The 26,122-nt window shown below is 29.8% G+C and overlaps 1 protein-coding gene across 5 annotated transcripts in view; it reads left to right on the top strand.

Annotated features, from left to right (window-relative positions):
- Positions 1-71: 71 nt before the first annotated feature.
- Positions 72-26,122, top strand: part of LOC139508387 (FAD-dependent oxidoreductase domain-containing protein 2-like) — a 36,276-nt gene continuing 10,225 nt past the window's right edge. The window contains exons 1-4 of one of the 5 annotated variants that reach the window (XM_071295952.1): positions 72-131; positions 10,097-10,306; positions 20,235-20,571; positions 21,916-22,046. In XM_071295952.1, the coding sequence (XP_071152053.1) occupies positions 10,114-10,306; positions 20,235-20,571; positions 21,916-22,046 (661 nt within the window). In that variant the 5' untranslated portion in view covers positions 72-131; positions 10,097-10,113. Of the gene's footprint in view, positions 232-5,475; positions 5,596-5,617; positions 5,714-10,096; positions 10,307-20,234; positions 20,572-21,915; positions 22,047-26,122 lie in introns of those variants that run through there. The other 4 variants (XM_071295949.1, XM_071295953.1, XM_071295951.1 and 1 more) reach the window with 4 other exon arrangements.

Below are 26,122 nucleotides of genomic sequence, written 5' to 3'. Positions count from 1 at the left end.
TGTAATTCTTGTATTTCATATTATGATTTGAAAAAAAACAAACATATAAAGAATTTCTAGGAATTGAATCATATGTATTTTATGACAACATCCTGTTGGTGAGGACTTGATAAATAGTCAACTTGAATGGGGTCAGATTTTTATACATATTCAGGATAGGGTTGACAAAGTTGTTGTGAAGAAGTATTTACTTGAAACATTTCCTGAATTAATTAATTACAGATATTAAATGTAACATGTATCACTGGTATCAAACTGAAAACCGTAACTGGAGTTATGACTATCACAATATGGCGACTGCAGATAAAGGTAAAATCTTTACAGTCATTTTTACTCAAATGTAGCATGTCTTTGTCAATAGTTACTCAGCTGCAAGGTTTTTCTATACCATTACATCATATTTGAATCATAACGGTGCACTGGAATTGTCTAAGTGCTTTGAAAATTGCCGTTGAAAAATTTGGGATGATATTCGTAACTCAGAAAAAAGATAATCGTAATTACTGTATTAAAAAATGAGAAGATAATCATAACTGGATGGTGTTTAATTGATATTGACACTAAAAATGTATATCTGATAGCATATGTTGACATTATGGTGATGAATTAATCACGAAAACTTGACTGCAACATCTTATGACATTTCTTTGTGTGCATTATATATTATTAATAGTTCGAATGAAAACAGCTACATACTAGTACATCACAAATTTGTAAGGGTGTCGCAAGCTTGAAGAAATTTGGAAATGGGGAAAACACAAACTATATTAAAATACAGAAAACTCCAAGAACTAGGTATGTCACAAAATATGTGAATGAGAGAAGAGGCAATTTTAAAGGAAGTTATGATATATGGCAATAATTGTAAGACTATACGCGCCATTTAGGTAAGGCTAATAAAAACAGTAAACAAATGTAACAATAACTATTCTAGATCCTTTACCATCCACACAGTTAAAAGAAACGTCATAGAATGCATGGGTATTTGATCAAAACAATTGAATTTAATTTTTAAAATCATATTTTATATCAGTGTATAAAAGAAAAAAAAGGGAATCCATGGGAAAAAATATGAACAGCTTTTTTAACTGGAACTATACATTTCACTCCAAAATTAAACTATATGCATTTTTATGAAACTTAAGGAAAAGGGCAATATGAATAGTCATATCCACCGATAAAAGTTTCAACTGTAAAATCCAATAATGCAGTTATAAAGTTATTGGTGGAAACTTTTGTTCATTTTGCGCAGAATTATAGTCAAAACGTGATATTGGAGGCAAAACATATGGCATATTAAAATGTGGTATATGGGACTTTCGTTTTAAGTAATGAAATGAAAGAATTGCACTTTTGGGATATGTAATATTTCTAATCCCCCCTTTTTCCTCCCCCCAAAAAAAACCTTAAACGTGCACAGAACATTGAAACTTTGAAAGAAATTAAAAAAAATTGATTCGACAGCTGCTTCATTTTCCATATCTTGAACAGGTACATGTACATGTACATATATTAAAAGGTTATGCATATTGTTGTAAGTTATAAATCTAGATATACAAGTAAATTTGTCATAAAACCAGTAAGTTTCTTCATTTGTTTTTAGTTTGCGTTTATTTCATCGTTTAACTGGACATTTGCATTTTAACACACAAAATACCATTGAAATGCTGAAAGACACATTTATTATTTTCAGTTACTATTATCCGATAAAGAAATTACGATTATCAACAAAAAAATGCAATAGAGTTACGATTATCATCTCAAATTTTTCAAGGGCAATTTTCAAAGCGGTTAGACAATTCCAGTGCACCGTTACGATTCAAATAGAAAAACCTTGCAGCTGAGTAACTATTGACAAAAACATGCTACATTTGAGAAAAATTACTGTAAAGATTTTACCTATATCTGCTGTCGCCATATTGGGATAGTCGTAATTCCAGTTACGGTTATCAGTTTAATACCAGTAATGTATATAGTCATTAGCATAAAGTTTGTTCAGCTGTATTCTAAGTATTGTATTTTCTTTCTTTATAATATTTGAATCCTTTTGAAAAGTTTTATTAGACAAGTACAATGTATCTCTAAATGTTAAATACTCATACCATCTTTTTACTTGAGGTTCTTGACCTATTGGAATGAATTATGATTAAAAGTTTAAAGTATAAGATAGTTAAATAGATTGTACTTAATACACAATTTCCCATTTGTAAGGTTTGAGCAGTTAGTTTTTATGTCTAAAAAACAGTTTAAGGATGAAGAATGTCCTAAACACAGTCTAAGGATAATTATATAAAAGAACACAAGTTTGCTCTAAATGACATTGTAAGGACCAGCATCTTTGTAAAAAGAATGCTTGCTTATTATGAACAAGATGGCGTACTTCAAGGTCGAAGTGAAGGACACGCTAAGGTCATTACTTCAATAAAGGGAAGGAAGGAAAGACTTTATTGTTTTCCTTTAAAATAAAATAGTCAATTAATAATCAAATGTATACAATATTTAGACAGGAAAAGAAGTGTAATTTGTGGCAACCCTAATAAAGATTTTGCTCCAATTATTATCCTTATTACTATTTTTTTTTGGCCAAAGTGTGATCTTGCGTGTGTTATACTTCCAAAAGTGATTAAAAACCTTTTTTGTTTGTTTGTTTTTTTGTTCGATACATCTTATAGAATTTTTGGCTGATTTGGATCAAAGTGATTAGGTGAAATCTTATGGAAGTTGTATACTGTTACCAAATGAGTTTGTTGTTATGTTTTTTGAAACTCATCAACTGTTAGCCCTATAATCCAAAGCCCCTGGGTCCTAACTTAGAAAAGAAGGTCAAGGTAAAAAGTCAAGGTCATGTTCACAAATTAGATTTTTCCTTGTTTTAGCATTTTCTCTGACACTTTTAAAGATATATATATAAAAGAACAATTGCAAAATGTTTGCTTTATTGTGATGAAGATATGGTACATCCTTTCTGAAAACAATCCAATGACATCATATAGGAGTTATTGCCCCTGAATGTTTTAATTTAATTTTATTGATTATTACTCCCAACTTTTTTCATAATACAATGTAACACCATAGGATTTTTTGCAAAATTTTGGGATGACATTTGACTTTAAAAATGTCATATAGAACTGACCTTGAGGAAACTGGAAACAGCCATTTTTTTCACTTTTTTCATGGAAAAGTACTTAGCATCCATATATTTTTTTTAACAGACAGGCATTAATTTATCATTTAAGACAGAAAGTGACCTTCAATTAAATGGAAATGGCTAATTACCTCCTTTATTACAGTTATCATACAATACTGGAAGTGACATTGTCTAAAGCAGAAGTTGACAATTATCTCCCTTATTTTAGGCAAAAGTATAAAGGAATCCTATATTTTTGGAATCAGTGAGAAAGAAGCTATGAGACCCAAAAGTGACATTTTATTAAATGGAAGTAGCATATATTAGATCCCTTATTTCATACAAAAGTATAAACATTTATGAATTAATCAGTATGAAGAAACGTATGATTGGACACCAATAGTAACTTTCAGACAACCGGAAGCAGCTTCTTATCAATCATTTAGAACATTGATGTTGAAAAACCTTCAATTGTTTGATTTATATTAATATTTTATTTCTATTTTAAAAGAATGTTTTGTCCCTTTCATTTGTATAAGTTTTACATGTGTGAACATATTGAATTACAATAATTCTCCAGTTGACATATATTATAGTTTTTATTTGAAGTGTTTTGTGTAAAACTACAGTCTAATCACTGTTAAATAATTGATCAAGTGAAGTGAAACAACCTATGTCATTAGAGAAAGTCTTAAATTTTAAACTAAACAATGAAATAGATATAGATAAAATGTAACGGTAAGGTCTTATTGTTATGATATATAGTTGTTGACAGTTTTGAAAAAGGCACACATAAGAGACCTACAAAAAAGACTAGATATACTGACTGATTTGTATAAGATTCAGTAAAATCATCAATGTGGTTCTTTTTGATTGAACTTAGTAGATTTTATCAAGGAATTGTATATTTAAATATACAATTCCTTGATTGTATGTACAGTAAGGTTTATAGTGCTGTAAACCTACTGAAAAGACAGGGTTGATATAAACTTGGTTGTTTATTTGTTGAAATGACAATATGTACTGTATTGCTCCAAATAATTACGAGGCCTTGGATGGCTATATTGATGTTTGCTTTGATACCTACCTGCCATACAAAGGCCTTTAGTTTAGCAGAATAAGCCAAATACATAAGTCATAACTATTAAGACCAGTACTGTATCTACCCATTCAAGATTAAAGTCATAACTATTAAGACCAGTCACTAACTGTATCCACCCATTCAAGATTATTTGAAAGTTGATTTCTTAAAGATTTATACTTTTATTCTGGAACACTACTTTGATTTTACGTAAACAATATAACGAAACTATATTTAGTATAGAGAGCTTGTATATAAATTTATTGATGGAACAATCTTTATGTGTTTAACCATAGCTAAATACTGACTTTTCCATTTCTGGTTAAAACATTTTCAGAGTAATCTCAAGTCTGTCTTAGCCATTAACTGATACCAAGTAAAACTTAGTGGTAATCTGCAGCACATTGTGCCATTGTGCACTCTTATTGATCAATATATTATTTTCTATTCCTCTTCACAAGATTATATTGTTTCCATTTCTGTAAGAAACCTTTCCCTAACTCACCCTTCCAATGATTGGACATAATTTAGCCATTGATGAAACTTAAGTACCTCTTGAATTGTGCTATCTATAATGCCTTTTTTTATCCAACTGATATATAGCTTAAGCTATAGGGTTTCCCATTGCGAAATGTCAATGTGGGCTGCGAGTGTATTAATTTGTGTTTTCTATTCACAGTATATCTAGTATATATGACAATAAACCTAAGGATCACTTTTAAGATTTGCTACAACACCACCACAATACCAGTAACTTTTTTAATGTAAAAAGTAGCATCACAATGTTGGCAATAATTAGATATTGGATTACTCGTATTCTTATTTTATAGACATATGGTATTGTTATATAAATAATGTAAGTTGATAATATGTTATCTTTATTCCCTTATGAAAATTCAGTAGCAATTTACAAATTAATACAGATTTATTTATCATTTCATACATCAATTTCATTTAATGGTACATAGAATAAAATAGAAAATTTTATCTTAAAGGCAGTTTTATATCAAACATTACAAACATCAGCTCTGTAGAGCTTTTTGCTGACATAATTTACAATCCTGAAAATGTACAAAAAACTCCAAGCAAGCTTTTGACAGAAAACTTCCATTTTTGATAAAGTAGAAAACATGTAGTCCTAGTTTTTATTTCATTGTTGTCATACAAACAGTACTTTAATGATTTGGCGTGGTATAACATAATTATTCAATATCATTTGTTCATTGGTCATTCTCTTTAGTAATTACACTTCTGGTGATCTATTGCTTTAGAATTAAAACTTATATAAATCTTCATTAGGAGTATTACTTTTGTGGAAATAGCATCAATAGATATTAGATCCCCCTCATTCTGGGAATTAATAGTTTAATCAAACCAATTTTTAATGGTATGGTATTGGCTTTTTGTATTTAGTGTTTGATATATTGATCTTGGAAACAGTTCCAAGTAGAAAACGTGGAGTATAGGAAGTTATAACATTGTTTTATCAATTGTTCTTTTTACAGGTAGGCAGTTTGTTTGTTCTATTAAATTGAAGAAAAACCCTTTCACCACTCAATGTGTACATTACATTTCTTAAATAGAAAATAGTTAAATTAAAGAATTTAAAAGTACTAGAAAGACGAAGTAGTTATACACAGCAAGTTAGGTATATAATTATAACTGTTGAAAATAAATCTATTTTAAAAAGTTTAATAAGTTTTCTTGGAGGAAACAAACAACAAAGGTAGGAAAACTGATGTTTTATAAACTAACTAAAAGATAAATCAAAATTTTAAAATGTTAGACAGAATTAATGAAGGAATTTCATAATATTTTATGTTTATATAATTTTCAATAATATTGTTGAACCTATAAATTGACATCCGTACGGTGACCTATAGTTGTTAATGTCTGTGTCATTTTGGTCTTTTGTGGAAAGTTGTCTCATTGGCAATCATACCACATCTTCTTTTTTTATATATTCATACAGTCAGATGTAAAAGTCTTTAACATACAATTTACACAAGTAACGTCAGAATTATTTGCTGATACATTTGTTGTAGATTTGTTTTACCATTATTGTTATCTTTTACTTCTACTGACAAATATTTGAAATCATGTTTTCATTTTCTTTAAAGTAAAGCTAAGTAAAAAGTTAATATATGTCATCTTGTATAAGGTAGTAACTTTACAAACCAATACACAATATGGCATTTTTAGTATGACGTCCATTATCACTGAGCTGGTGGAGATATTTGTTTAGGGGCCAGCTGAAAGAGGCCTCAGGATGCAGGAGTTTCTCGCTGCATTGAAGACCCATTGGTGACCTTCTGCTGTTGTCTGTTCTATGGTCAGGTTATGGTCTCTTTGACACATTCCCCATTTTCATTCTCAATTTTATTACCTGAGTGGCAGTTGGTCAACAACTTCTTTGCTTCAGCCTTATTATAAGTTGCCACTACCATATTTTCCTTTACCAAAACAAACTGACCACCATTTAATGTTATGTCAGTATTTAGAAAGTTGCTTTTAAACCCAATCAATCGGTATGCCAATTTTAGTAGTAGTAGATGGGTTGCTGTCTCATTCATGTTATATTCTCATCCATTTTTCATCAGAAAGAATACAGGTATATTTAAATTTGATCATAATTTTTTAAGATCTTTCTAATAAAAAAAAGAAGTGTTATGTAACTTATCAAATCATACATATTTAAGTATACCTCAGTAGTATACAATACTAAATTCACAAATTATTGCGTGAATTTATTATTGCGATTTTGTCATTTTATACTAAATTGCCATTTAAATTTTTGTGATATTGAGAAAAATCCTGTTTAATTCTTATGAATAATTTCAAAATGTGAGTTGAAATTATTGCAATTATAACCCTATCACATTTTTCGCAATAATAAAAACATTGCAATAATTTCTGATTTTACAATAGTTGAATTCAAAATTTATGACAAATTTCGAAAAAATATCAAAGGAAAAGTCAATCTCATGCCACAGTGTGTATGCTTGTTTGTTAGTTTGTGTTACATTTTGATACAATATTGATTGTTGATTGATGCATTGACAAGAACTATTAACTCAAAATGAAAAAAGGCAAATTTAGAGAAAGGATTTGTACTATACTTTCCAATATCATTGTTTCATAGCTATAAGCATCTTAATTATCAGCTATTATGATAAGTAGATTTACTGTGAGAAAAGCAGCTAACACATTTCTCACAAAATCTTTGATTATAACTATGGAAAACCCTAAAACAATTACCGTTAATTGTGATTAAAATTGAATAAAGGTACACAGTTCCATTTTATAGTGTACAGTAATTATAAGATTTTGTGGAAATCAAGTCACTATACTGTAAATTCAGAAATTATTGCGAGGTTTTCAGTAATGCGAATAATACGACTGGATGGGTATCACGATAATAACAACTTGCATTCTGATATCTGAAACATAGATCTGTAAGCAATTTTTTTTTTGAAATCGCAATGATTAAACTCACATTTTTGTCCATTCTTGAAAAACCGCAATAATTAATGGACGCAATAATTTCTAAATTTACAGTAGATCAAAATGTAAGCTTTAGATAAGAGATATTCACGATAGACAAAAAATGATGTTATTTCACTATTTTGAAATGCTGATTTAAACAAAGGAGTAGGGGCAATAAGGCCCTGATTTGGCCCCAAAATTACTGTAAATTTAAAAGTTATCATACATATTTTTAAATTACTGTACAGTATCTAAGACACAAGGTATTCAGAAAAACAAAACAATTTTGGACATTGAACAAGTTGCCATGGCAACAAATCATGACTTAATTTGCATAATTTGTAAAATTTCGTGATTTTCTTTGTTTTTCGTTAAATTTTTAAGTATATTTTAGATTAAAAAGTATGTGCGCACCCAAGAAACAACTTAATATTTGGTGATATTTTGTTAATAATATATAGTTATAATAAAGCATCTGTTAAATAACTTTGTTGTTTCTTGGCTGCGCACGATGTTTCCACAACAGAAATAAAGAGAGAAAACTGCATAAATTCTGTATTTTTCATCGTTTTTGTGAAAACAGTACATATTATGACGTAATTGTGACGTCATCACATAAAAATCTTAATGTTTTTCATTGATATTTCTTGATCCTATGCATTTCTAAACATTATGTGCCAATTTGAAAAAAATTATCATAAATTTTATTTTCTTGAGCCAAAACCAGGCCTTAATGCCCCTACTCCTTTAACAACTTAAGAATTTTTACCAATGCTTATTAGCAGTATGTATACAAGTTTGAAAATTGGCTGCTGGTAAAAACTGTGTAAGAGTTCTTCCCCTTGAAACCAAAATGACGTTTCTGTACTATTTGAACTGTTATTTCTAAAGCCAAAAAAAGTTGTACAGCCCTTAAGCTGTATAGGGTGCAGTTAGACATAGTTTTATTATTATTATTATTATACAGTATTTATGACAGCGCATTATATGATAGTAAAATTACCCTAAGCGCTTTACAATATATTTCCATATACATATATAAGTATCAACAATAAAATATAAAAGCCCATGTTTAAAACTTTTAAAACAAAAACATTTGAAAAACTAGAATAGATGAAAACATTTTTCCATGATATTCTGTTTGTTGGTCTTTTTATTATATTTTAACTGTGCCTTGTATTGCAAGATAAAGTTTGATGCTGTGTATTTTATTAATTAATTGAACATTAATACTGCTGAGTAAAAATAAAAAAAATAAAAACTATTGAAATCTAGATTGTCATGAAAGTAATTTGAGTAATAGCATCCAATTACTTTATCATCAATAAAACATGTTACCATAGATTAATTGCTACCAATTTCACTGAATTTGATTTTGCATATATATTATAGGAAATATGCTTGATTTATCTTGACATACTGAATAAGAAGCAAATAAAAATGATAACTTATAGTACTAATTGCTAAGTTAGGTAACTACTAAGTACTGGCATGATCAAAATGATGCATTTTGTCTTAAAACTTCAATGGTTACTGAATTGTTGGTTGACATTATAGAACATAACTTTAAATAAAGAAGATGTGGTATGATACTCTCCACAAGAGACCAAAATGACACAGAAATTAACAACTATAGGTCACCGTACAGCCTTCAACAATGAGTAAAGCCCATACCGCATAGTCAGCTATAAAAGGCCCGAAATGACAATGTAAAACAATTCAAACGAGAAATTTGTCTTTTCTGGAAAGAATACAGATTCCTTACAAGAGGTTCATATAAATCTTAAATCTTTTGTCTTTGCTGGATAGCTGTCTCATTATAATTGGCAATCAAACACAGTGACATACAAAATAACTAAATTACAATCTAGACAATTTAGATCTTGACAAATTGATAAGACACTTGTTTATTTTTTAAACTGTATATTTCTCTTTTGGTTTTATTTGAGTGTTTCTATTATTGTTGTGTGTCTGTCTCATCTCCTTCTTTTCATTAATACTCCTTATGCTACATGGACCTCAATCACATAAGAAAAATCATTATATCTGTAAAAACTTAAAGCAATTTGAGCCTTCTTTGTTAAACAATTCATGTCAGTTGGAAAAACATAGTACTGTAACTTCAGAAAATTGCAACAAGATATGTTTTCACAAAAATAAAAACTTGCATTTTGAATTCTTATTGCAGTACATGTATTTGTGTTCAACATTTCCTGAAACTACAATCATTAGTCTCATACATGTATCCATAATCCAAAATAGCAATAATAAATGTATGCACACAATATGAGTAAGCAGTTTTAATCTGTGTATCATAACTATTTCTGGTTTTCTGGTCCATACCAGATTACCATACATTAGATTTGAACCATTTCATATATCATCATATATTTTTATTCCAGATTAAGAGACTACAAAGATGAAGAAACAAACAGATTCACAAATTTACATACAAGCATGTCTTGTCTTCCTTGTATTCATCTCTATGACAACAGCATCTGGTTACCATGACTACTGTATTATTGGTGCTGGACCAGGAGGCCTTCAGTTAGGATATTATTTGCAGCAACAGAATAGAGACTATATTATTTATGAACGTACAAATATTTCAGGTATGGTATTACTGCAAAAAAAGATAACATTTTGTTTTGTACAAAGTCAGAACCCTGTCAATACATCTAATCGCTATTTGTCTGGACATCACAAGGACATCACAAAGGTTCCCTTAAAATTTTCATGTCATAATAGAAAATATAAATGGAAAAGTGATTGTTGTATGCTGTCAATAGTCCAAGAGTAGCAGATTCTCTGGACAAGTGGTGCAGATTTCCAAATAGTTTATTTGGAAATCCAACCAAAATTAAGCCTTATTATTATTTGTCCTGGCTTTTCTTTGTTATTCTATGATTATTGTCTAATGATTTCACAATGGCATGTCATTTGTCTGTACTGTCAGTATAACTCCAGTTCAAATTTCAAACATTTAGTTATGATTTACCAATATGTTGTGGAGAAATCAGATATCTCACTAGATGTAGTTTTTTCTCTCTCATATCAAACCATTTTAATAATCATAGAATGTATTCATAATGAATTGTATAGATGCCTTTGGTGACATACAAACTTATATATTTAATATATCTCTTAGACAAAAGAAATGTCATTTAGCTTTGATAACCTATGCTAAGCATACTGTTATTTAAAGTTAATAGGAGGAAATTACCAGCCCACATACAAATGACCTAAGTTCTTAGCAAATCTTGTTTTATTCACATTTTTTACAATGCCTGTCTTAAAATGCAATCATCACATCTTATTTCCAGGATATCTATGGTATTACAGAGCCATTTGATAACTGCTGCTCCTATTTATGGCTCTGATCATATTAAAGCCAAAACAGTTTTAATGTCTTCTATAATTATGGTATTCCACATATTCTTCATTGAAAGATTCTCGAGGGATCTTGAATGAATTCTAGTGAGCATCAGCTGTTAATGGAATACTCTAATACTGCAGATTTTTACGATGCTCATAGTGACGAATTCTTCACTCGATGATAAATTGGTAGTTGCACTTTCAGTTGAATTCACACTGTAAGCTAAATTATTTCTCCGTTACGTTATATAAACTTTGTTTGAATCAAATTGATCAAGACAGAATCGTTTGATTTGTTCTGAATTAAACATAAATTTTTTATTCTGTCAAAGTTAGAAGTGTTTTTGTTTTGTTACATTGTAACACTGAATAGTTTCTCGTTAAAACATTTGTTTTCATTAAGCTTGATTAAGTTAATAAAGAGAAATACTTTTATATTTTCCACATGAATTTTGGATGACAAATAATAAGCTGCTATTTATTTTGAACTGTGAAAATATGGAAATTTTGTAAGGAAAGTGTGAAAAGCTAATTTAGATTGCTGTCCCTATCGAAAATTAGATATGAGATCTTTACACTATCAGTGTTTGATTTATTGACAAATTTTTGTTCCATTAACTGAGTTTTATACAAATTCCAAAAATAAAAGGATACATTTTATTTTTATATTCAATACAGGTTAAAAAAATGAATTCATAACATAAAGGAATTTGATTAGTGTTGACATCAAAAGTATTTTTACAAAAATATTGTGTTTTCTTTAACTATATCCTATACAATCCAGTCCATTATTATTTCAATTTTTTTCTGTTATGTCAATATTTCACTCGACATATTAGATATTATATACCCAATCATAAATTTATGATTGATGCCTTGTAGACAGAGTGGTAACCTGTGAAAACATTGACTTTGTTGCTCAATATGATTATCGCTTTGAACACATTTAAGCAAAATTATCTCTCCTGGCCAAATTATATATTTCCTTATTGAATTCATAACAGACTGTCATTCTGAGTTATTTCTTATATTATATTTTATATATGTCTGAAAATAGGATCAAATGATTTATAATAAAATTACAAAAAAACAACATTACTGAAATTGTCATCAGAGTCTTTATAGGTGTTTTGGCACTAAAATAGCATTTAAATTTTTGTTTGGGCATTCTTGCCTATTCCTTAGTTTAAACATATTTTTTTATAGTGAATTGGGAAACAAGTTTTGCAACTTATATTAATCCCTTTCCACTTTACGGGTGCGAGTGCTGCCTTGTAGCAGCATTAGCCTGCTCTTTTCCAAATCTACAAGGGTGTTTTTAACGTGCAAGAGATATGGCTCTCTCTTAACACGGGTCAGCCATTTATGGTGCCCTTCCGAACGACTATCATCGTTTCATCAAGACCATACTCCTTGAAATTTTTAATAGAAATAGAAACTTAAGAAACCAGAAGTGATCCGCAAGACAAGACCTACTTACTGCCCTTTTGTGATTTTTTCAAAGAGTGAAAAACAGAAAAAAAATTATCAGCTATACAAGATGAACAAAAAAGATCAAAGTTATAGAATGAACATAGCAGTGCAAATATATAGGTGAGAGAAACTAGCTATTCAGGCCCTCTCCTTTTATACCACATAGAAAATACAAGAAAAGTGTATATAATTCTTGAATAATCCATGAATTGAATATGGTTTTTATTGGGCTTGTGGATCTAATGACTTTCTTTAAAAACTTTATTTAAATATGTCTGATTAGGTAATGCATTTATGTCTGGTTTTTAGAGGAAAATATATTCATGGATTGTTGATGTTTGAGGCGGAATTAGTTTATTTTTTATTTGTCTGATATAACCTGTTTTTAGCAGTGATTCTTTACAACTGCCGAGCTCTAATGTCCTGCTAAAAGATTGTCAGAATCCACAAATTACATCTAAATTCAATTAACTTAGGTCATTACTGTATGATGATAGTGGTGTATCTTTATTTGGTGAAAACGTGGTGGAAGTTGTAAAAACTAATCATTTCCAAGATCAAATCTTACGGAAATTTGTCAAACTATCTCTTAACTCATCTTCTGTGAAACAGTCATGTCAATCAATGTCGCAATTTATTTTGAGTTGGCGGAAACAGATCAGGCAAAAGAGTTATCATTTAAATTAAAATCTATAGGATGAAACAAAGCAAATATAATGTTTGGGTAAATACGCTAAAAGAAATGAAATGAGTTTAAACCACTGAAAGAATAGTTTGATGAACAAGTTTTTGTTCAATTATGGATATAGTGTTAAACAGTAATTTATATGTAAATAGATGTCTTATATTATTGAATCATTGAATTTAATTAATACTGCAGATTGAACTGAAAAAAATATAGATAAGACTATGTAACATTCAGGTTCAAAGTCTCATTCTCCTGAAAAAAGATATAGGGATTGAGTACGGATTTTCTCTGATTTTTTATTGTCACTAAAAATATAATTTGTATAAAGAAATGACATTGACAACACAAGCTGAAAGCTATGGGTAGGTCCCTTAACATTACAAATGCAATCATATAATACTTTGAAATTTGATGTCAGATATTTTCCATTAAAAAATTAAAACCTAATCTGGAAAAACCTGCATAAGGTTTAAGGGGGTAGACCTTGGTACAGGGAGATAACTCTTTAAATCAGTTATGTGTTTGTAAAAGTCAAGTTTCCTCAATGAATTTTAAGCATTTACCTGAAACAGATTGAAAATAATCTATGCATCCAAGAAGCTTAGAACATATTTATGAAAATGGCTGACACAAACGTACTGATGATTTTAAGAGTTATTTCCCTTAACCTAGGTCTACCTCCTTAAGGCATCACTAGCATTATTTTCTTATATTTCCATCCAACTGTCTATCAAAGATTTTCCATTTATAGTTATAATCCATTTCAAATATTTCTTAAAACTTCAAGCTAATTTTATGATACTATAGGCACTGGAACTTCGAATTTCAAAGACTTTCAACATCAAATAAGTTGTAATCAGCAAAGCAAACATTTCACCTCTCATTTGGAGAAATGTCTCATAATTGTTTTGTGTGCCAGAAAAAACTATGGTGAGGGGCATAAAGGGTGTGTGTGTGTGATCTGCACAGAAGAATGCGAAATGAAATTGCCATTTCATGATGAACGAATAGTTAAAAATGTCCTGCACGTTGATCTTTTTACCAATTACATGAAACACGGTGAATAACGAACCTTTTTCACTGCTGCAGGTAAAATAAAAATGGCAAAACATGTTGCATGAAAATAACCCTTTATCACCCTCTATGGTCTTTCAAAACTTTTATCTGAAATAACTTGTATGGCAAGGATTCTATCATACTATTATGATGTCATACAATGCAATTCACTTAGTTTTGTATCTAAGTGCCCTGTAATGTTATCATGCTAAGAAAATGATTACATTAAGAAGTTCTGATAGATCCCACATTATGTTTTATCTCTGTTAATTAATTTTACATTAGTCCAGAAATGGATGTTCCTTTTAGAGCAACTACGTCTGAGAACATGAATTGTATTCAATACAATTTGATAAAATTTACCCTTCCCTCACATGGACAAATAAAATTGACGTGATCTGCTCAAAAATATCATCTAGACTATATCTACTATTAAAGATTAAAAAATTTCTAAATCTAGACTGCAGAAAATTATTCTATAATGGTTATATCTTGCCACTAATTGATTATTGTTGTATAGTGTGGAGTAGTTGTAGCAGTGAGGGTTTCAATAGGATATTAAAATTACAAAAGAGAGCTGCTAGATTATTACTAGAAACAGACCCTTTCGCTCCTTCTGCACCCTTATTCAAGCACTTAAACTGGATGACAGTTGAACAGAGAATAAAATATCACAAGTTTGTGATGACATTTAAGTGCATTAAAAATGATGCCCCATCATATCTTGCTAACAAGTTTCATTATGTTTCAGACAGAAATCCATACCCCTTGAGAAATGCTGTTCAAGGAAACCTCATACTCCCCAAACCAATAACAGAATTGTTCAAAAAATCTTTTATGTATTCTGGACCATTCTTGTGGAATAATTTGCTGATACCGTTAAAAATATTACAAATGTTAATTCTTTTAAATACAAAATAACCGATCATTTATTGAAATCAACCTAGCTGTATAAATAATATTAAAAACTGATTATGTCATCATGTTTATTTTTTCATCACATTTTATCAAACATTATTATCATACTTGACTTTTTATACTAATGTATGCAATGTATAAGATAAGATAAGATATTTTATTTTCCAATTATGGGCCCCAAAGGGCATAAACATTACAACATCAATAATTTTTTTCATAATACAATACAAACAATGAGATAAAAAAAAAAAAAAAAGTTAAACGAGAACTATTTAAGTTCTTAAAGAATACGTAGATAAAGAATCTATAGTATGTTTTTTTTTTTTTAATACTAATGCATTTTATTGCAAGTGTGGTTGATATAGATAACAAACAAGCAGCCCAAAAAGAAAAAAAGAAAAATAGATATCCACATATGTATAGTACACAAAAAGTTGGATCAATTAAATATATAATAATTAGCCAAAAAGAAAGTAGAAATTAAACATGTCCATGACTCATCCTGTGTCAGCAGCAAATAGGAAAGCATTATGGTTTCCTAAAGGCAGCTGACATGTTTGCATTTTGTTTGATTTTTCATGAGGGCCTCAGGAAAGATTAGTTATATAGCTAACTGTGTAACCCTCTTAAAATAAAGTATTGTTGTTGTTGTTGTTGTTGTTGTTGTTATTCCTTGTATCTTTTACACATCAAAAGAAGACGAAAGTTACTTGGGTGGGTTAGAAAAAAACTGACTTTCAACATTCTACTTTAACTGTATTGTATTTTAAGCTCCGACGGCATCAATTTGGGATTTGATGGTCGCAAATTAAGTTTACTGGCGACGCGTTAGCGGAGACAGATAACGGGTTTTTGCGACCATCAAATCCCAAATTGATGCCGTCGGAGCTTAAAATACAATATTGTTATCTCCATTCTAATGAAACTGACAGAAAACAACGTTAAAACATGTATTTAAAATCTGTCATATGCCGTCTGCGCTTGCGCATACGTCCCTTAGCATCAATTGTCAATTAATGCCATGTAAGAAAGTGACGTTATCCAATCAAAATGAACGTTACAAACGTTGTTGCATTAGAATATTTTATTGATGGTTAAAACTAATTACAAAGAGAGAATGGAAATCAATGTAAGATAACAATATAAATCCATCATTATTTCCGTATTTTATAATCAGATATGATGAGTCTGTAATAGCATCTTTATCCAGCTTTAATACAATTCATGACTTCCATTTTAAACCTAAACAATTAGCTTCATCAATGTTCATGACAGGGAGGTATTTAACTGTCCTTCTTATAAAACACGTTCATGATTTTTCAGTTAATATTCATTGCCATGATCATAAGTGGTCATACAGACACAAATTTATTAAATGTAATAAAAATGTAATTAATTGTAATAAAGGTTGATTTTATTATTGGGAAGCAGGCAATGATCTGTTCCTGATGATTTACATGTATAATTATTATCCTACGTACATGATTTTTAATAAGATAAGGCTACCATGGAAGATTACATGTAATATTAGCCATTTTCTTGTGTTCATTAATGTCTTTCTTTATAGATAATAGGAAAATTAATGTATATGTAACATATAAAAAATTATATTAAGTATTATGCATTAGAAAATGCAATAATAAGATATATACATTAAATAAGACTAATCAAGCTTATTCCCTCAAGAGATTAGGATGATATAAATGTACCTTGATCCTCGGAATTTGTTACTAATATTAAACAATGATCTTCCTTATTTGGCATTTCACTTGAGTACAGATTTTGTTATTTAACAGTTAATCATACAATAATTAAATCTTTGTTAGATTTGTCCTTTGGGGAGATGTCTTTGATGAAAAAAATTTTCTATAAATGTTTTGATTGTTCTCAAGAGGAAGTTACCCTAAAAGATATTAATATAAGTAACTAAAACATTATATATATTTGCCAATAAAGAATATTTCTAACCTATGAATTATATGGTAGGTATATATACTGGACTCTATGATGGGTGAATGATATGAGTTTATTTGTTATGATAATAGACTCTGTGTGATTAGTTGATAAGACATGAATTTACATGATAGGAATACAAGACTGTGATTGGTTGATAAGTCATGAGTTTAATATATGGTAGGAATAATGGACTCTGATTGGTTAATAAGTCATGAGTTTATATGGTAAAAATAATAGACTTTGATTGGTTGATAAGACATGAGTTTAATATATGGTAGGAATAATGGACTCTGATTGGTTAATGAGTCATGAGTTTATATGGTAAAAATAATAGACTTTGATTGGTTGATAAGACATGAGTTTAATATATGGTAGGAATAATGGACTCTGATTGGTTGATAAGTCACAAGTTTATAATATGGTAGGAATAAAAGACTCTGATTGGTAGATAAGTCATGAGTTTATAATATAGGTATAGAAGACTGTGATTGGTTGATAGGGCATAAGTTTATATGGTAGGACTACTAGACTCTGACTGGTTGATAAGACATGAATTTATAATATGGTAGGAAAAAAAGACTGTGATTGGTTGATTACACATGAGTTTTTAATATGGTAGGAATAAAAGGCTCTGATTGGTTGATAACACCTGAGTTTATAAAATATTAGGAATAAAAGACTCTGTTATTTGTTGATAAGTCATGAGTTTATAATATGTTAGGAATAATAGACTCTGATTGGTTGATAACACATGATGTTTATATATGGTATGAATAATAGACTCTGTGATTGGTTGATAAGACATGAGTTCATATTGGTGGAATAATAAACTCTGTGATTGGTTGATAATTCATGAGTTTATATGGTAGGAATAATAGACTGATTGGTTGATAAGACATGAGTTTATAATAATAATGAGCTTTGATTGGTTGATAACACATGAGTTTATATGGTAGGAATACTAGACTGTTCGATTGAGTGATAAGTCATGAGTTTGATATATGATAGGAATACTGGTTGATAAGACATGAGTTTATAATATTTTAGGAATAATACTAGACTTTGTGATTTGTTGATAAGACATGATTTTACATGATGGGAATAATAGACTCTGATTGGTTGATAAGTCATGAGTTTATATGGTAGGGATACTAGACTGTTCAATTGAGTGATAAGTCATGAGTTTAGTATATGATAGGAATACTGGTTGATAACACATGAGTTTATATGGTAGGAACAAAAGACTGATTGGTTAATAAGACATGAGTTTATATGGTAGGAATACTAGACTCTGTGATTGGTTAATAAGACAAGAGTTCATATGGTAGGAATACTAGACTCTGTGATTGGTTAATAAGACATGAGTTCATATTGGTGGAATAATAAACTCTGTGATTGGTTGATAATTCATGAGTTTATATGGTAGGAATAATAGACTGATTGGTTAATAAGACATGAGTTTATATGTTAGGAATACTAGACTTTGTGATTGGTTAATAAGACATGAGTTTATATGGTAGGAATACTAGACTCTGTGATTGGTTAATAAGACATGAGTTCATATGGTAGGAATACTAGACTCTGTGATTGGTTAATAAGACATGAGTTTATATGGTAGGAATACTAGACTCTGTGATTGGTTAATAAGACATGAGTTTATATGGTAGGAATACTAGACTCTGTGATTGGTTAATAAGGCATGAGTTTATATGGTAGGAATACTAGACTCTGTGATTGGTTAATAAGACATGTGTTTATATGGTAGGAATACTAGACTTTGTGATTGGTTAATAAGACATGAGTTTATATGGTAGGAATACTAGACCCTGTGATTGGTTAATAAGACATGAGTTTTTATGGTAGGAATACTAGACTCTGTGATTGGTTAATAAGACATGAGTTTATATGGTAGGAATACTAGACTCTGTGATTGGTTAATAAGACATGAGTTTTTATGGTAGGAATGCTAGACTCTAGGCTTGGTTGATATGACATGAGTTTATATGGTAGGAATACTAGACTTTGTGATTGGTCAATAATACATGAGTTTATATGGTAGTAATACTAGACCTTGTGATTGGTCAATAAGACATGAGTTTATATGGTAGGAATATTAGACTCTGTGATTGGTTAATAAGACATGAGTTTATATGGTAGGAATGCTAGACTCTAGGCTTGGTTGATATGACATGAGTTTATATGGTAGGAATACTCAATTACGATTTGTTGATAAGACATGAGTTTATATGGTAGGAATACTTGACTCTATATGATTTGGTGATAAAACATGAGTTTGATTGGTAGGAAAGCTAGACTCTGTGATTGGTTGCTTAGACAAGAGTTTATACGGTAGGAAACTGGAATGTTAATTTAGAGAGACAATATTCACTTTTAATACACTTTTATACCTTTTATTTGTAAATTGTGTATATTACCGTGGTTAAAGTACAGAATGCAGAATAAATCTCAATGCTTAATTGATGGATTTTTGTCTATGATGATAGAAAGTACAAGAATACTATTAAAGTAGATTACATTGCTATTTAGAAAGAGATTGCTATTTCTATAAGTTACAGTAATAAGACTACCAGTATATTTTCTAGACTTATCTGCAAGCTGATTGATAACCATTGATATTTGTTAGTTATTTCTATAATAATAGTGACTGGTATTTATCATGGCTGCCATTTCTGTCTGGTCAGAATCATTTTTTTTTATGCATGATCATGGAGTTCGGAACTAAGATATTGTAATACTCAAATCAAATGATGACCTCTGTCTGTCCTTGACTGTCTTACAATATCAGAAGTATTCATTCTGGGACAGTTATTAGATGGCCATCTTACTCCTTCCACTGATTGATTAACTCATTGAATTTTCTTCAGAAACAACAATAAAAAAACACCTTTACTTTCATCTTGAAATAATAAAAGACATCTCATTTGAATAAGCAATAGTGATTTTTTGGTAGGAGTCTTTTTTAAAAGACGCAAAATAATGTTATGGGAAGTTTAGAGTGAATCTTGAATCTTATTTGCTTGTTAAAATCATGATTTTTGTCTTTCTACTTTCAGGTAGTTTTTATTCAACGTATCCTCGCCATCGAACACTCATCAGTATTAACAAAAGACACACAGGAAAAACTAATAAAGAGTTCAATCTCCGCCACGACTGGAACTCTCTTTTGAGTGATGATGAATCTTTGCTCTTCCGACATTACTCAAAAGACATGTTCCCACATGCTGATGTCCTTGTGAAATATTTAGAGGATTACACGAAAAAACTAAATATCAATGTACAGTATAATACAAATGTCCGAAATATTGTAAAATATAAAAGTGATAGAACATTTGCAAAACATGAATATATGTATGAATTTGACGACCAGAATAACAACAGATATAAATGTTCGTAAGTATATATTACATCTATGTATTAGCCATGCTTTTTGGTCAAGTTGTATAAACAAAGCCTGACTAAGTTTTGAAATTTATGAATGCTATCATACCACAATTAAATTCCTCTGTTAGTTCTTTTAAACGTATTGTCTCATTAAAAAAAGGGACCAAATCATTTTGTTAAATATTTTGTGTGTGCAAAGTACAGTACTAGTCTAAAAAATATATATCAAGCATTCCGGAAGATTGAATTCATCCCTCTTACAATTTTAGCCAATACACAACCATACCCCTATGGACAAGTCAAGAGATGTTCTGAAACTTCAAATATGACCTTTTTGCACCTGGCCTGATCACTCTTTCCTTATCAAAATCAGTTAAAATACAACATCTAAAAATTTATTTCACCTCTCTTCTTTCATATCCCCCCCCCCCCCCCCCCTAAAGAAAAAAAACCCCAAAGAAATGACTGAGGAAGGGAAATAAAAAAAATAAAGAAAAAATGCACTTTAATTAAAAGGAACTATATTTGTAGACAATGGGGTCATTAGTGTGGTCTTTGGTCATCTGGATATCTGTGCATTATTTTCAATAACAAACTATGTTTTAGCCTTTTTGGGTCACAGGTCAAGGACACAGCACTGTGTGCCAGCAGCTTAAGATAGTCTGAAGTTTCAGTAAACTTTTTTTTCAAGACCTTATCTTTTGAACAATATCTGTTGAACTTTTACCAAACTTTGATAAGGAACACCCATTTTGATTTAGGGGTCAACAAACTAAATGTCAAGGAAACAACTGCTACTGATACACTGAAATTTACTTTATATATGTTATTCTTCTAATAATTTGTCCAACTTCTAATAAATTTCGTGTGATAATGCCCCATTGGATGAACACAACGACCTCTATGAATTTTGAGGCCTGTAGGTCAAAGGTCAAGGTCACAGCAGCAATTGGTAATCTTATATTTTGGCAAAATTTTGGTTTGAGGCTTATATCTTTTGAATTAGATATATAACATTCAGCAAATTTTAAAAGGCCCCTTGGAAAGAACAAGCCACCTGTAGAATTTTGGTCAGTAAGTAAAAAGTCATTGTCACAAGACCAAGTTTCTGTCAAAGGAACATTTGTAGCAATATGAACTCACTATCAGACCTGAAACAAGACATTTTTTAAGGGGTACAGTTTATAGTATTGTTATGCTTCAACAGCGATTAATAATATAGTTTTATTTATGGGTTTTAGAAAGTTGCATCACTATTGTATGTCAGTTGCATATGGTTTATTGTAAAATTTAAATCATAGCTTAACAGTTACTGTAGCTGCAAATTGTGATTCTTCCTTATTTGTATTACAGAGTGCTTATAATAGCTACTGGATTATGGGTTCCTAACATTCCAGATTTAACAGGTATTGACTATGCAGAAGGATACGAGACAATGTCCATAAACCCTGATGACTATGAGGGGAAAAATGTCCTTATTCTTGGTAAGATAATTATCATAAGATACATGTAGTACTTTACTAACACCATAAATATTTGGATAATCTTGGACTCTTTTCTTTGTCAAACCTTATAAACATTTGTCAGAATTACATCTTATAACATGTTGACATTTAAGTGTTTCAAAAATGAATCATGGGTAAGTCATTGTCATACAACAAAATAGAAATAAGAGTATACCATTGGATAAATATCCATTGTTCTGGTTGTTGTCAACCAATCACAATGGTTTCATCTTTGCTTTTTAAATTCTTACCCAGAGACATTAAATTTTGAATTGGTTAGTCTTGAGTAGGGAACTCACAGAAATAAGTAAATAAATGCTGATTTAGTCAACAGAGAATTTGAACGGCTTTTTTTACTGGGTGATAGTTTTTGTCACAATTAAGAAGGTGTAAACAGCTCCTTTTATAACTTGTTATTAGTTGTAAGCCAGTGAATCATAAATATTAAGAACGTCTGATTCATTACAAAATGGTAACCACCCTTGAAATAGTTGTCCCTGAAGGTTTTATGATGTGAAATACTGGAACGTTCATTAAATATGAATTCTTATGATTGTGATGTAATCTCAGCTCTAGGTTCTGTTTATTAATTTACTCAACATTTTTCCTTTATTTTTTTGCTTTTATTTTGATGAATGTTGTCACATATCGACAAAATAGTAATATATAGTTTTATACTTTTTTTTTGCAATAATAAAGATACATAATTCAAAATTTAACAGAAGACTTCCTATACACTGAACGATTTTAATTCGTATGAGATAGGATTTGCAAAATCAATTCTAGAAAGAAAATGCTGTGGAATTCCTATTCCTGATATGTTTAGTGTTATATGCTTTAATAGTATAATTCACTTTTTTTCATTTATATATTCTAATGTCATTTCTCTGTCTCATTATACGAAGATCAAGTCTGTGTAACAAACTTACAGAGGAAATTACAATTCTTATTAATGTCTTTTATTAGTAAAAGTAAAAAGTGTGAAATTAGTTGGATTCATTGAAAATATTCATTACCTTAACAATGTCCAATGAGTTAGTTATTACCAGACTTTTACCTCATTTATAAATATCTATTACCTAACAATGTCCAATGAGTTAGTTATTACCAGACTTTTACCTAATTTATAAATATTCATTACCTTAACAATGTCCAATGAGTCAGTTATTACCAGACCTTTACCTCATTTATAAATATCAATTACCTTAACAACGTCCAATGAGTTAGTAATTACCAGAACTTTACCTCATTTATAAATATCCATTACCTTATCAATGTCCAATGAGTTAGTTATTACCAGACTTTTACCTCATTTATAAATATCAATTACCTAAACAATGTCCAATGAGTTAGTTATTACCAGGCTTTTACCTCATTTATAAATATCCATTACCTTAACAATGTCCAATGATTCAGTTATTACCAGACTTTTACCTCATTTATAAATATCCATTACCTTATCAATATCCAATGATTCAGTTATTATCAGACTTTACCTCATTTATAAATATCCATTACCTTAACAATGTCCAATGAGTCAGTTATTACCAGACTTTTACTCATTTATAAATATCTATTACCTAACAATGTCCAATGAGTCAGTTATTACCAGACTTTTACTCATTTATAAATATCCATTACCTTAACAATGTCCAATCTCAGTCAGTTATTACCAGACTTTTACTCATTTATAAATATTCATTACCTTAACAATGTCCAATGAGTCAGTTATTATCAGACTTTTACCTCATTTATAAATATCCATTACCTTAACAATGTCCAATGAGTCAGTTATTACAAGACCTATACCTCATTTATAAATATCAATTACCTAAACAATGTCCAATGAGTTAGTTATTACCAGACTTTTACCTTATTTATAAATATTCATTACCTTAACAATGTCCAATGAGTCAGTTATTACCAGACTTTTACCTCATTTATAAATATCCATTACCTTAACAATGTCCAATGAGTCAGTTATTACCAGACCTTTACCTCATTTATAAATATCTATTACCTAACAATGTCCAATGAGTTAGTTATTACCAGACTTTTACCTTATTTATAAATATCCATTACCATAACAATGTCCAATGAGTTAGTTATTACCAGACTTTTACCTCATTTATAAATATCCATTACCTTAACAATGTCCAATGAGTTAGTTATTACCAGACTTTTACCTCATTTATAAATATCCATTACCTTAACAATGTCCAATGAGTCAGTTATTACCAGACCTTTACCTCATTTATAAATATCCATTACCTTAATGTTCAATGAGTCAGTTATTACCAGACCTATACCTCATTTATAAATATTCATTACCTTAACAATGTCCAATGAGTCAGCTATTACCAGACCTCTACCTCATTTATAAATATCTATTACCATAACAATGTCCAATGATTCAGTTATTACCAAGCATTACCAAAATATCCATTACATTATAAATGTCATATGATTCAGACATTACCTTATTATTACCAAGTCTTTACCCGATCTGACCTCTCAATATAACCAAGCCTTCTCCTTATTAACCTTCCTTTTTTTCTCCAGGAAATCAAAATCTTTTAGATATGTTTTCAACAACTCAACTGTCCAATCAAGAAAAAAATTCCATGATCAAATTTCAAAGGGGTCATAGTGACCAAGCGGTTTCAGTAGTCTAACTACTGTATCACTAGCTGGTCAACACTGAGGTTGTGAGTTTGAATACCTTACCTCACAGGTGGGCTATACTCCAATCTTGATTGATTAGGACTGTCAGTTTTCCTACAGATGGTCATGGTTCTCTCCAGCCAATCTGGCTTCTTCGACCAATAAAATCTGACCCCCATGTAATAAAGCAATACTTCTAAAAGTGACGTTAAACACCAATCAATCAGTCAATCAAAGAAGGACGTTGTTTATGGCATAGAGGCTAGAGTTCTGACATCAATTCAAAATTCCTAAATAAAAAAGCATTATCTATTGACAGGGATGATATCACAGCCTTGGGTAGCTCAAATAATTGTTAAATTTTCAGTATTTCTACACCATTTCAAACAATTTTTTTTTATGTCAATTCTCATTTATGTTTAATATCATAGATTTTTATCAGTTATTGCAACTTTTATATTAACGTTATTACCATATGTTAGTTATTTACCTAGGCTTTTCATAATATGTTGCCTTGGGAACTAATTACAATTGTTGTTTAAGTGCAGATTTATAATAGAAATGTCCATTACTCAGTCCTTATAGTTTTTGTTTTAAGTAAATTACACGAATAAGAGGCATTGGGTCACATGGCATATTATTTTTACATAAACTCAATAAAAGATCATTAACCTATTATTGGAAAAAAATAATGTTTATTTTGTTGTTCTCCTCAATTTGCTAATGTAATATTACACGGAAAGGAAGAGTTATGGCAAATCATTTAATTTAGTTGACATTTATTACTGATATAAATCAGCGGAAAAACTAGCATGAATATATACGCTTGACCGAACATAATTATTACAATTTTTTAGTTCCTTCTTCCAGAGAATACAGATTCTATCTAAAATATTGAGAAATTTTCATCTTTTGTTTAAGCGCCAGACATTAGGATACTTCACAATTACTCGACCATGCTTATTGTACATTAAAAAGACTAAGTATGGGTTAAAATTTAAAGACTAAGACCCATTAACATTTAGTTAATTGGTATAGTAGTGGTTTTACAAGAATTATTGATTGTCAGATACTTAAGAATAAGATGATTATGTTATTGCTATACTAGAAACAAATGGGTCTTTAAATACCACATTTTTTTTCTTCTAAGAGGAAGGAGAGATGGTTATATAATATCAATATATAGAAAGCCAAGCCAATCCAACTTTCGTTTAAAATGGCAACATTTTTCACATTTTGTTCTTTTCTAAAAGCATCCCATTTTAGGATAATTTCCATTTTTTAGTGGGATCTTCACTTTTTGTTCTTTTCTAAAAGCATCCCATTTTAGGATAATTTCCATTTTTAAGTATGCGGAATCTTCACTTTTTGTTCTTTTCTAAAAGCATCCC

The sequence above is a fragment of the Mytilus edulis genome, unplaced genomic scaffold (genome assembly GCF_963676685.1).
Source record: "Mytilus edulis unplaced genomic scaffold, xbMytEdul2.2 SCAFFOLD_410, whole genome shotgun sequence".
NCBI lineage: Eukaryota > Metazoa > Mollusca > Bivalvia > Mytilida > Mytilidae > Mytilus > Mytilus edulis.
The sequence above is the reverse complement of the archived record's forward strand: the minus strand, read 5'-3'. Positions and strand labels throughout refer to the sequence as shown.